The following is a 13332-nucleotide window of genomic DNA, read 5'->3' on the forward strand; positions in this document are numbered from 1 at the left end:
GTAGGCCCCGAGACCCTCACACCGAGCGGCTGCTCCCGGCCCGGGGCCGCGGGCAAGGCCGCGGGGAGCCGCCGCTTCCCCCCCCGCCCCCGCCGGCGCTGGCGCCGCCCTCTCGCCGCGCCCCCCCTCGCCGGGCCGGCCGGCCGGCTGCGCGCTCCCATTGGCCGCCGCCGCTCACGTGACGCGGGGCTGCCCGGCAGGTCGGTCGGGGCGCTGAGGCGCGGGGGGAGGGGGCGGCGGGGGGCGGCCGGGGCGGGCGGTGACAATAGCCCCGGCGGCGGCGGGAGGCTCCGCGCCCGGGCATGGAGGCCGAGGAGTTGGGCAGGTACCGGCGGGGGCCCGCGGCCGCGCTTGGGCCTCGCGTTGGGGGATCGCCGTTGTCCTTCTCCTCCTTCCCCCCCCTCCCGCGGCGAGATGGGCCCGGGGCCGTGGGGCGGCCCTCTGCGCCTGTGGGGGTGGCGGGAGGCGCTGGGCCGTGGGGCGCGATGTCTGTGTATCCCGGGTGGGCGCCGGGGGAGGTGGCCGGAGCGGGGGCTCTGCGTGGGAGGGTGCGTGGGGTTGGCGGTCGTACCCGGTGTGACGGGAGACCGGCGGGGGGGCGGCAGCCCCGGGGGGAAGGGGCGCCGGGGTTCGTTGGGGCTGCAGCGGGGAGGGGGCCTGCGCTGTGTTCAGAAAGACGTGCGTGCTCCTGGATGCAGCGGAGGCCTGTGTGTGTAGAGGCGGATTTTTAAATGATTTAATATTCGGTTTTGTTCCAGTGGACATATCTTTTTCTCTGCTCTCTTTTTCTTTCTTCTTTAGCATGAACTGAAGGGGGGGTTAAATCACTACCTTTTCCTCATGGAACTGAAAATATTTATTTTTATGTTCTGTAATACATGCATCAATAACAAAACATTGTGTTTCTGAACCCATCCAAGAAAAAAGATCTAAAAAAATACATATGAGGGTTAGAGGGGGGAGTAAAAGCTCTCTTTCATCTCATTACCATGTGCTTAGAGGACTTGTCCACGATATGGTGCAAATTTTCCTCTGTTTAAAGGGAATTTTATTCCCTTTATAAGAAGGCGACTTTATATACGCATAAAGTAAGAAGGCGTGTATTATAAGAAGACTTCTTGTTAGAGGCTGTTCTTGGGTTAGATGTCTTTCTTACTCACTCCGTTCTGCTCTGTATAATTAAGCATTTATTACATTATGAACTGGATTCTACGTGTCTCAGTTGTGTTTCCTAATATAAATCTGAGGATCACTTTTGTTCTGTTCAGTAACTGCACAAGTATTTTATATAAAATGGAACTGTTCCAGCAGGGGGGGGTTGAGGTTTTTACTGTACTCAGAAAGTCCTCCGTGACTTTGTTAGGCAACTTCCTCAGGAATCTGACAGCCCTATGTTAAAATTTATTCTCTTCGACTCAGGGCAGGTATTTAGTTCAAAATCAGTGGCCTGATGGCAAGACTGTAGGCTGTTCTGGCATAAATCTGGTTTACAGTGGGATTCTTAAATTCTTAAATACCCATTGCGTAATAGAGGATGGTCCCTTCTTTTGAGATATTTCTATATATCTAAAAATTATTTGGTGTTTTTATGAATAGCTCTGAGGTGATAAATTTATGTCCTGAAAACTTACTGTTCACGAAATCTTTTCTATGTCTTTATGTAGCAATAAAATCTATGGACAAGAAGGCGGCTGTGTAGGTAGGAGGGAATGACAGTATGAAGCAGAAGTTTGTGTTGGGGTGTGAGGGCTGTATGTGACTAATAAATGTGTGGAGCAAAAGAGCTGTATATGGAAAAATGTCTTTGTGCATGGAAGGAGACTGAATCTGTGTGTGTGAACACTTCTGTGTAGAATAAGTGCAATATTTGTGTTGGGATCCAGTGTGCGATAACTGGACAACGTCTGCCACACGATTTGTTAAAGCTGTTTAATAATCTGCATAGTAACTAATGCTGTGTATGTTCATAATGCTTTGTAGCCCAGAATGATTCATCCATTCTCTATCATGTCAGACAAAGTCACTGATGTAACATTAAGAAAATCTAAAACTTGGGAAACTTGAAGTCCAAAGAGTTTTAACTCGCTTGTGTTGTAAATTGTTGGCATGTTCGATAGACAGGTTGCCTTGGTAGTGTGTGCTACAGAGTGTTTTTTCAGGAAAAAAAGGGAAAAGCTCTACGCTTCACTTACAAATGTTGTGATTCTTCCACATTATAGTGATCACAAGAGAACTGTACTGTTAATGTTGGGTTTAACATCCCCTGATACCAGCTAAGCAGTCAGACTGCTTAGGGGATTTGGATAATTTACTGCCTTGTTAATAGAGTCGTCAGAGAATGTAAGTTCAGTACCTGTCAGCCTTGATAAAGACTGATGTTTACAGTCTATTTAGAAATTTAGTGATGTACCAAATTGTTGATAAATTATGTCTCTTTTTTTCTCCCTTTCTAAGATACTACGCGTATCTTCAGCAAGCTCAAGCTTTTTACGCATTTCCGTTCCATCAAATGATGACTGCAGCGCCTAGCATGGAGATCATGACTGAGCAGCCGACTCTAGAGGGCATTCCAGAGCCAAACATTGCTCAGGAGCCTCCAAAAGGTAGTTTGACGGGGCTGTACTAAGTGAGCTAAAATCGCGAGTTAGTAGTCAATCAGGGGGAAAAATTATTGATCTTAAACTGCTTCTTTGGGCCTATTGGATTTCTTGATGCTCTCTGAGGAAGTATTGATTAATTGTAGTCTTTAAGTAGCATTTGTTACCAGACAATTAAAAAGATAGGACGTAAACCCAGGTGATAGTGTTCACGTTGTTCAGGCTCACAAAATTATCTTGTTGCAGGAAAAGCAGATTTTTGCTTCAATAGATAAACGTAGCATTTTAAGCTGATTTTGTGGTTTTTAATATTACCTTAGAAAAGTTTTCTTTTTTCAGTCTGAGTTAATTTTTTTTTTTAATTTCTGCAAGATAAGTACAGTGTAATACTGTTTATTTGAAATATTTTTGTTTAAATGGTGTTTTAGTAGTTGTAGTAGTCACAAATAGTTAATTGCTTATATGCCCTAAGGATTATTTGTTTTAGTGAGGCTTATTTGAACAAATACAAACAATGCTGGAAAGTGTCTCCTATGTGACACAAGTTTTGTACTTTGTGCACTCGTACGTTGCCTTTCTTTTCCCCCACCAGGATTTTGTACGCTTAGGCTTTACGCTAACCATGCCAAGAAAATATCCCTTGTTCTGTTACTCTTATGCTTGCTCTTTACCACACAAAAAAGGCAGTCATCTCTACCATACTTAAGTTCTGATTCGATAGCAAATATTCACACACTGAGTTTCATCTTGCTTTTAACATATAGATACAGGTCAGAGCTCTCTGTACCAAGGTAATCTATCAGCCAGTTCATGCAATGACAATGCTTGTTGAAGTGCATCCTTTTATAAGCTTCAGTTTTTCTTTTTCAGTTGTAATACTTGGCCAGATGAAATCATGGGAAAACCTCCAGTTTCAAACAGTTGCAACTGCTCTATTCATTCACTGTATTACTCACTATAGTTAGGATGAATCTTAAGTGCCATATAGTCAGGCTTCTTTTGCAGCTTTATTATTGGATAACATGCTGTCACCATGAGCACACTGTTTGACTGCACTTTCAGGTATTTTTAGACAACCGTAATCTTCTGTTATGAAGCTGTTCCCTAATATTTTTGCAAGATTTGAAAGTTGAGTAAGGCCTTCAAAGGCAGGGCTTGACGATTTACCAAATGTGTGTGAAATTTACCAGAGCATATATGAAAGGCACAGATTTGGAGTCCAGCTACCTGCTGTGATGAAAAAAGTAAAATTTTTAGGATTACTGTCTGAAAGGCTGCCCTGGCATTGTTCAACTTTCATCACAGTGTCTGGTTGGTAGGTACCTGCTCAGCATGAGAGTTAGGAGAACATTGTCCTGCTTCATTTGAAATACTCCAACTGCTCTGAGTTGGATGTATCTGTGGCATTTTGCCATCACATGAAAAACCCCATGGTTCTTCAAGGGGTAGGAAAGAAAAGCTGCTTATGTGCCTCACGAGGTCTGTGCCCTTCTAGTCTCTTCTTCATTGTAACTAGACTATAGCTTGAGTACTGTTACTTAGAGCTCTCCTAAGCAGTTGCTCCCATGACGTGGTGGGAATTTCACGTGACTTTTGTCCTTCTTGTAAGAAAGCCGAGTGCAAACAAAAACAGCCCAAAAAAAGTTTGCGGACTTAGGGCAGTGCCCTGGTATCCTCGGTATTTATTTTTCATCTGAGGGAGAGTTTCATGTAGAAATTTTGAAAATAAGATGAAGTCTCAATTTTAAAGCAATAGATCATCTTGACTCTTTGCTGATTGCTGCTAAATATGGTGTCATACTTTTGAAGTTGTGTTCTGCAACTCAGTGTTATTAATGAACAAGGATAGAGAGCAATCTCTGGGTGGTCATGTCATGATCCGTACCTGTGCTGATTGAATCTCTAAGCTTTAGGGGCCAGAAGATGAGGAAGTTTCAAATGAGTGAACAGTGACTACTTTACGTTTGCGTTTTCTAAGTAAAAATCAATGTTTGATGTCACTCATTCAAATTGAGATCCTGAAGCTCTCATACGTTACCTTGCTATATGATGCACTGGACAGTATCTATTCTGTAATCAACAAATTGTAAGTATCTTATGTAGCGTTTGGCCTATGTGTTTGTGTTCCTGACAAACCTTATGCTGTAGGTAATCTTTGAGACCTTCTGCTTTGGACATGCTGTTGAGTTTCTTCAGTATGTTGTGTAATCTGTAACAATCAACTTTCATATTTAGAAGCTGAAGTGTGAATAGTAGGCTAGAACTTAGTATCGCATTCCTTGGAACCTAAGCTTTGATGTTCTGGCATAACCTCCAAAAGAAATTAAACTGTTTCCAAAGGATTGTTGCATGCAGCATGTAAACAACGTAATCTGCTCATGAGGTTATTCTTGGTTTGTATCCTAAATCAACGTCGTTGCCTGTGAGTAGTGTGTGTGTCTGTAGTACAGAGACACCCAAGCTAGCTCTATGTTCAGCCTGCAAAACCGAGATTCATCTGATAATTGTTTAAATTAATGATTTTTGAGGGTAAATTTATTTATCTGATCTCTTTTTATGTCCATACATTTAGTCTTTTTGAATATCCACGCTGCAACATTAGAAATATACAAAAAGGATATTTGCTGTGTGTTTCAGAAGTTAAAAAAGGAGGAAGGAAAAGAAAAGCCAAAGCAACTGAGCCAAAGCAACCCAAAAAGCCTGCTGCTAAAAAGGAAAAATCAGCCAAGTCAAAAGGCAAACAAGAAAAGATCACAGATACTTTTAAAGTCAAAAGAAAAGTGGACCGTTTTAATGGTGTATCTGAAGCTGAACTTCTAACCAAGACTTTACCTGATATTTTGACCTTTGATCTGGACATCGTAATAGTAAGTAACTCACAGTTACAAAATTAGGTAGAAAAGTGAATAGTCTGCGCGCGCTGCGTATGATTTAAGTTCCTTCTGCTTGCTTATCTATATTGCTTACATGGCAAGATCTTGCAAGATAAAGTATATAAACTGTTTCCTGTGTGTAGAGCTGCTTTGCGTTTTCTGTTAAAAATCATAGTAACATAGTTCTAACTTCTGAGAAGTCCAAGGCTTACGTATAATACGTAGTCATGAGAGACCGTTACTTGACACTTTATTTACTGGAAGCACTACACCAGTGGCTGTAAAACACGCTGTGAGCTGCTCTTTTGACATTGCTCATCTAAATGAGACACTGCTATAAACTTGTCAATTTTTTTTAAGTAATGATGGAAGGTACCATTAACACAGTTTTGTTTATTGACAGTAACTTAAAGAGAATTGAATAAGTGTCCTTACTGTAACTTGATTAAATCCCTGACTAGTGAGCCATGTTCTCATTGTTAAAATGGACTGGTATCTTTGTAGATTGGCATAAACCCTGGCTTGATGGCAGCTTACAAAGGACATCATTACCCTGGACCTGGAAACCATTTCTGTACGTTTTTGTTTTCTTTCCTCTTACAGAGTTTGCAGAACTTTGTTAGAACTTGTGGCGTTTTAATTAAACTGGTTTGGGTTTTGTTTCTTGCCTTTTTTTTTTTTTTGGATGCAGAGAGGGATTTTTCTTTTAACCATCCAAGAGTGATTTAAATCCCATAACTACTTCTGTCAAATACCGTACATAAAAAGGAGTAAAAGAGGAATAATCAGTGACGTTCAATGCAGGTTTAGAATTGTCATGTAAACACAGTTTACCAGACCGTATTACCAAATAACTTCTTGGCCTGTTAGTGTGCAACATGACGAATAAAAATTAAATCTCTAGTACTTGAGTTATCAAGGGTAAGTCAATAGGCATCAATTTCTGATATAAAATAAAACTACACACATTTTCCCAAAAATGCATTTCAGCAAGCCCTCTTCTGTTTGCATTTATTCACCTCTGCTAAAGAAGATAACTGTTGAAAAAGCGAAAACCGTTGCCCTTTCCCAGCAGGCATATGCATCTAGCATACCTGATTCTCCAGACAGGTATTTTTTTTTCTAGGTATTTTTCCATTTAAATAACGTTTTCTGCAGCATGTTCTCATAAAGAAAGATCATACCTGAACTCTGCAGGGGGCTCCACATGGGCTAATTTGCAGCCCTATGACACTCCAGCCAAAATTCTTCTGGTGTCCAGCAGACTTGTTGATCAGGCTCGAGTATTTCTCCAGTGTTCTGCAGACTAGCCAGACTAATCGCCTCCTTTACCAAGAAGCAGACTCTTCCTTTAGCGTTCCAGTACTCTGATAGTTGTGGGGGGGGAGGGTTGGTTTTCTTTTCCTTAGAAAAAGGCAGATGCATATCTTCCTGCTTTACAGGGAAGTGTCTGTTCATGTCTGGTCTAAGTAACGAACAGCTGAACCACATGGATGACCACACCTTGCCACATAAATATGGGATTGGATTTACAAACATGGTGGAAAGGACAACACCTGGTAGCAAAGACCTCTCCAGGTAGGATAACAAGGGGGGGAATATCGTGCTTGTTAATGAATTAATAGTTGTGATTATAATTTTGAGTACTTTCTCTTTTAGCAAAGAGTTTCGGGAAGGAGGGCGAATTCTGATGCAGAAGTTACAAAAGTATAAACCTCGTATAGCAGCTTTCAATGGAAAATGTGAGAACCTTGATTTTAAATAAATTCGTTCCATCAGTAGCTTTTTTTTTTTTTTTTTGTCCACTTATCCTATCTTCTTTTCATTTTAGGTATTTATGAAATTTTTAGTAAAGAAGTTTTTGGAATAAAAGTTAAGAACCTGGAATTTGGACTGCAGCCACACAAGGTGCCAGATACAGAAACTGTAAGTATTGATACTGAGAAACAAAAGCAGGGCACTCCATTTTGGTTATTTCAAAACTAACAAAGTCTCAGGCCTTTCACACACTTACGATAACGTCCAAGTTGGCTCAAAGTACAAGGGATGTGAAAGGCTTTTACTTAAATAGAGAAAGGGGGATAGTGCGATTTTCAGACACATCTTTAATGCAGCTTCTTCAGACTTGCAGACTTTTTTTGGGAAGTGGTGTACTATGGTTAGTAGGTTAGTGCATTCTCTGAGGATTATCTAAAATACGAATAAAATACACGTGCTTTTATGATAACCATCATCTACTTTCATCTGATTCTCTGTGTCCAGTTCCTTGTATGTTTGTATTACTGAATTTTGATACTGAACACAACCATGGTGCTAGTAGTGCCCCAGTGGGGGAGAAAGAACAGCAAGTCCATCGTTGTGCTGTTACACACTACAGCTACAGCGTTACTGGATCTGGGCATGCCCAAGCACTTCCGCCAGACTCAGTCTTCGTGAGCTGATCTGCAGCTTGAAATTAAATTGGGCACTTAAGAGAAAACAAACAGTTTGATGAAGAGCACATTAGTCATAGACATCTAGTGCTGGAAGATATCTCAAGAGACCAGCTGTGCATCATCACAAATAGGTTTGTTTAAGATGTTCTTATAAACATGTTAAGGCAAAAGCAATTGCACTACCTGCCAAGGTAGCTTATTCCAAAGCATCATTACCTTGTCAGTTCAAAAGTTTGGGTTGTTTTTATTTCTATCCCAAATTACTAATGCCGCAAGTTTAAGCTCAGTTTAAGCTGTCCTTCTCTAAAGGTGAAGTGTTGCCATCAGAGCCTGAAGAACTGTTGGTGATAAAGTGCTTGCTTCTTAAGTAGCTCTTAAAGACTTCTGCAGTAGATATATTTGTGAGAAAGATAAGTAATCCTCTTTACTAGTATCTGTTCATAAATACTGCATGGTAATGAAAGTATTGGATACAGTTCCTTTTTCCTGAACTAACTTTATGTCTTTAGTTAGGGCTGTTGGCTTCAACCACACTAACTCCAGAGTTTCAAACCCTGGCAAGTGTGACGCAGACGCACTTGGCCAAGAAGCCAGGGTAATTAACCTGGGATGCCACCCTCGGTAGTTGGGGGTGCTCGCATGCTACCACGTACTCCTCTGGGGACTTCCTGGCTCAGAGCTCCGCTTGCTCAGGCAGCTCTGGAGTGTGCTCCGCTCTCCGGCATACACTTGTAAATTGTACTTCTTGTAACACCTGCTGGTACTGCTTCTCCTGCAGCGCATAAACAACTGGTGAAAATGTCCTCGCTTCAGCAGCTGATCATCAGCCCCTCTCTTTAGGGCAAGACGCCTGGCTGGCCAAGAAAAATGAAAGGCTCCTTTTATCCTCTCCCACAACCACCCGTGGCGTTAGCTGAAGTTTGTACAAAGAGTTAAAACAATGAGCTTACCTGTTAAGTTATTCTCGATGCACTAAATATTAGCTCATGGTTCAGGGACGAGTAATGCTATTTTTCTTGCTCTCTGTCTCAAGCTCTGCTACGTTATGCCATCATCCAGTGCAAGATGCGCTCAGTTTCCTCGTGCGCAAGATAAAGTTCATTATTACATAAAGCTGAAAGACTTAAGGGATCAACTGAAAGGCATCGCACCAAACACAGAGGTGCAGGAGGTGCAGTACACATTTGACTTGCAACTTGCACAAGGTATAGTGGTTATTTTGTTAGTCCTTTATTAAAATGTAGTGTAATGTACAAAACAACCAGCAGTTTCCCAAGCAAAAAGAAATAAAGAATTTAAGGGGGAGGGAAGAGATGTGCCATTTTCTCTTAATGATGTGGTGTAGAATTACACATTCCACTCTCTTTTTAGTAGAATCTTAATTATCTAAGGGGAGCAGGAATTATCTTGTAAAATGCGTGGCTGTTTTTTCAAGTGTTCTCTGATAAAAACGCTCTGATCATTTTTGTTCTGAATATTAATACTTGAGGTCTTCTCTTTCGGCAGAGGATGCTAAAAAGATGGCTGTCAAAGAAGAAAAATACGATCCGGGTTATGAAGCAGCGTATGGAGGAGCTTACTGTGATCGTGCACCGTACGAAAGCGAACAGTGCAGTTTCTCTTCAAATGGAACTGGTAACGTGCGGTGCTTGGGGCATTCAGTCTGTAAACCATTACTTATGAACAGATACTTAACTTTCTACCCTTTCAGCAACTTGCACAATTCATACAATATATTTGAAGTATAGCAGCAGTTAAACTCTTACATAATTGAGGGAATGTATAGTTTTTGTGAGAGGGAAATAGAAAAAAGTCATTTACTGTATTTGAAATCAACTGTCTGCAACTTCAAACTGTTTTCCCAAACTCTGACTGACTCCCAAGATCTGACAAACAGACACAACTAGTGACTTACACAGTAAACCTCTTCAACTACAATGACTTTTGTAACTGCATCATGCTTTTCAGAACAAAAGAGAGGGTTGGAACTTCATTTTTTTTTCATTCCTAAGGAAAGCAAAGCAAGAGAATGGTGGAACAGATAAAACAACAGTGCGGTGGAGGTGGTTCCATTGCTGGTGGGCCAGATGGAGAAGCAGGATTGGAAGGATGAGTCTAGTAATCTAGCTGTAATTAAGAAGCTGGGAATTTTGCTTCCCAAAATACCACCAAGTGTAATTAAAAAAAAAAAATGAAGAACAATGGCAGAAGCAGTAACTTGGAGTAGCCACCTTCCTCAGTAGTCTTGAATTTTCAGTCCTAATCTCAGGTTGTGAATTGAAATTTGCATTCTGTCTACCCTACTTTGTCAAAGAGAATGTCCTTTTGAGAAGAAAAAATTTATTCATAGGACACACTGCAAAGTGAGGTATTCTTTTAAACATTTAGACTCTTAATTTATATCTACGCAGTCACCCTTCAAAGCAGATTTGAAGAAATTATAATTTGAGGAAATGATCTGGATCTACAAAAGTAGATGCTCAAAAGAAATGTGTGAACTGCTGCCCGAGTAGGTGGTTGAAAAAGAGAGGAAAGATGGAAACTGCAAATATCTTTTTTCATTTTTCTTTTAGGGGTTGTTTTGGGGGGTTGGGATTCGTTTTGTGGTTTTAGGGGTTTTTTTGCTAGTGGCATCATCTGTATTTTCATCGTTTAGTTTTAGTTAGTGGTATCAACTGCATTTTTTTAAACTGTGTATTATTGTTTTTCTTTGTTTTAGCAGGGAGCAATCCACAGTACTGTGAGGGGTCGTCCTTCGGTGAAGTTCCTAATGGACAATGGATGACTCAGTCCTTTGCAGACCAGATTCCAGAGTTCAGTGCTGGTATGACGCAGGAAGAAGAGGGAAGCAGCGCGTAAGAGCTGTTTCTTCTCGGCTATGCACACATGCTGCAGTTTTAATGCAGTGATCAAGATTGGTACCTCGGTTCTCCAACTGAAGCATTTTAATAGTATTTTATCTCTCCTAGTTATTTTATTATAGTCCAAAGTAAGTGTGTGGTAGGCTCAAATCAATGAACTAGATAATTTTAAGGAACTGTCCAAACTTTTTTAAAAAAAGTTAGCCCTTTTTTGTATATGAGTTTTATATTTAATGTGTACCATTTCTTGCAGTTTTTGACAAATTGCTTTCTCATTTGTGAAGATTTTTTTGGGGGCGTTAATTTTATTCCATAAATCGTAATGTAGTAGTAACAGCAGCAGTATACTTTTTACTGATGCCTCCATATTTGGATATCTCATAATCCTTTTATATCCAGAGGGGAAAATGGGAAGTGTACCCTTACCTTACATGAAGTGGTGTTTTTAATCATGCACAGTTAAGCAAATTGTGCTTTTTAAAAGTCTGCCTTTTACCACCTTAAAAAGTGCAGAAAGTTGTGTTCTGCAGCTGTGAGTGCTGAGTATTTTCTGGGTGGGAAGAGAGCGCTCTGTCTGTTTAGTGATTGGACCGTATTCAGGATTAAGGGAGTGGAGACGACATCTCAAGTCACAACACTGGGGAGAAAAATCTGTCTCACGCAGGACAGGGCCTAAATATTCGAGCTGAGCTGTCTTAGGGAAGGTGTCCCTACCACTCCATCTCTTTCCCCTTTGAATTCCCATGTAAGGAACTGGAATTACTTAAAAAAATCCAAACCAACGACAGTGGTTCTTGAATTCTGTGGCATTTAAACTGTTGTTTCTGTGTGATTAGTCTCTTCACCTGACCTTTCCCAGGAGACAACCCCTTTGAACAGATGACATTGTAGGGAACTGAAAGACCGCATTCCCTGTAAAAACCGTGTACAAGTACGTTGTTTACATCAGGTACAGTTAGCACAGGGTGAAAGAGGTTTGCGATTGAGAGTTTTTGAGTTCTCTTCAATCTGTAAGAACTTAGAGGGCATTCTCCTTATCCCTCTTAGAAGTAAAAAATACTAAGTAAGTTAAATATAAGGGCAGCTGTTCCATGAATAAGAAGTCAGCTGTAGAAACTACAGCTCTCTTCTGAGGAACTTGCTTAAACGATACACCTTTTTGGCCAATATTTGTGACTGAGAAAGAAATGAGATTCCATACTTGTGCCTAACCATCATCATCTTTCCCTCTTTTATCACGGGAGGAAGAGATGAAGTAAAAGCAATAAGCTGATCCAAACATTAAAGCTTTGATGATCTTATGACAGCAGGTGCTTCACATCATACTTGAAAAATAGATACAACCAGTATCTCCGCAATCCACACTGGCCAGAGATTCCTGTACCAGTGTGTTCTGTCCTTTCCTCACAGCCAGTGACAGTTGTCATGCATTGAGCGTAACCAGTTCGCGTAGGTTCTAATCCTGCTGTAACAGCTCCCGCTGAGATCACACGCTGTCACCCTGGTGCGAGGCAGGCACGATGTTTACAGTTTTCTTCCCAAATTACGTGGCTTAATTCTGAGCGTCTTAAATCAAGTAAGTGTGCGTTATGATTCCGATTGTGTTTATTAGCTTCAGCATAAAGCTGTTGAGTATATTGTCAAAGAGGTATAGGATTTGTCTTGTCTGTTATTTAAAAAGTGTACTGTATCATGTATTGCTGTTTACATGGACATTTTCCTGCAGGTGCTCAAAGTATCTTGCATCAGGGATTTGTTACAATTCAATTTTATTTTTCAACAGAACCAGAAGCATGTACCTAGCGCTGCTGAGTATGTAGCACAGTAGGGTGTAACTACTGTAAGGCTATCCTGTTTGAGTGGAAGGGAAAGCTCTCTTTAACAGAGCCACCACTGGGGTACCTAGGTATAAAACACAGTTAAGTGCACAATGACCGTTTCACTAAATATTGCAATTCTATGTCTATTCCCTCGGAACTGGTGCTCTTTTCATTACAGTAATACAAAAGTTCTTAATCTGTCCTAAATCTATCAATGTTTCACAATAAAATCAGGAATTGTATTGCGGTGTCTTAGAATGTGCTTTTGCGTCTTGCTCGCGGGGGTCTAAACGCACCACCGGACACGTAATGCACAGAAGCACTGCAACGCAGAGTCACCATGCAGCAGAACTCTGCTCGTTAAAATGCTGCACAAGTTTTCATTTCAGGCTCTTTAGTGCGGGCTAGGCAATATAGACCCCTTGTATGTAATACTGCAGGTGTTGCCTGTGTAGATTTTTCTACCGGCAGACATTGGAGTCTTATTTATTAAGACCTTACATTGAAACACACTGTCTGGCACTGAATTTCACCTCTGTAAACATTGAATGAAAATACTTCATTGTCAAGGGAACTTGTTTCCTCGCGTCCCGTGAAAGTCAAGATAACCTGAGCTGAGTAACTGTCGCTCCAGCCATAAGCACACAAAACTGATGGTCGTTTATTCATATATTTAACAAATACTCGGTTTTCTAAAATCGGGTAATTATACAACATGTTCCATCTCAAACTATTACATACTGCAA

At 41.0% G+C, this 13332-nt stretch overlaps 1 protein-coding gene across 3 annotated transcripts; it reads left to right on the forward strand.

Moving 5' to 3' along the window:
• The first annotated feature begins 117 nt into the window (after positions 1 to 117).
• On the forward strand, positions 118 to 12784 carry TDG (thymine DNA glycosylase). 3 transcript variants are annotated; one of them, XM_082309850.1, is made up of 10 exons: positions 118 to 200; positions 2455 to 2603; positions 5235 to 5464; positions 5975 to 6044; positions 6913 to 7048; positions 7130 to 7212; positions 7302 to 7396; positions 8939 to 9110; positions 9412 to 9540; positions 10625 to 12784. In XM_082309850.1, the coding sequence occupies exons 2-10, from the start codon at positions 2510 to 2512 to the stop codon at positions 10762 to 10764; spliced, it is 1149 nt and encodes a 382-aa protein (XP_082165976.1). In that variant the 5' UTR covers positions 118 to 200; positions 2455 to 2509; the 3' UTR covers positions 10765 to 12784. The 3 variants fall into 3 exon arrangements, with proteins under 3 accessions (XP_082165976.1, XP_082165974.1, XP_082165975.1); XM_082309848.1 differs by lacking the exon at positions 118 to 200 and adding an exon at positions 236 to 325; XM_082309849.1 differs by lacking the exon at positions 118 to 200 and adding an exon at positions 236 to 325 and having other exon boundaries at positions 10628 to 12784.
• The last annotated feature ends 548 nt before the right edge of the window (positions 12785 to 13332 follow it).

The sequence above is a fragment of the Platalea leucorodia genome, assembly GCF_965183815.1.
Source record: "Platalea leucorodia genome assembly, chromosome: 4".
Classification (NCBI taxonomy): domain Eukaryota; kingdom Metazoa; phylum Chordata; class Aves; order Pelecaniformes; family Threskiornithidae; genus Platalea; species Platalea leucorodia.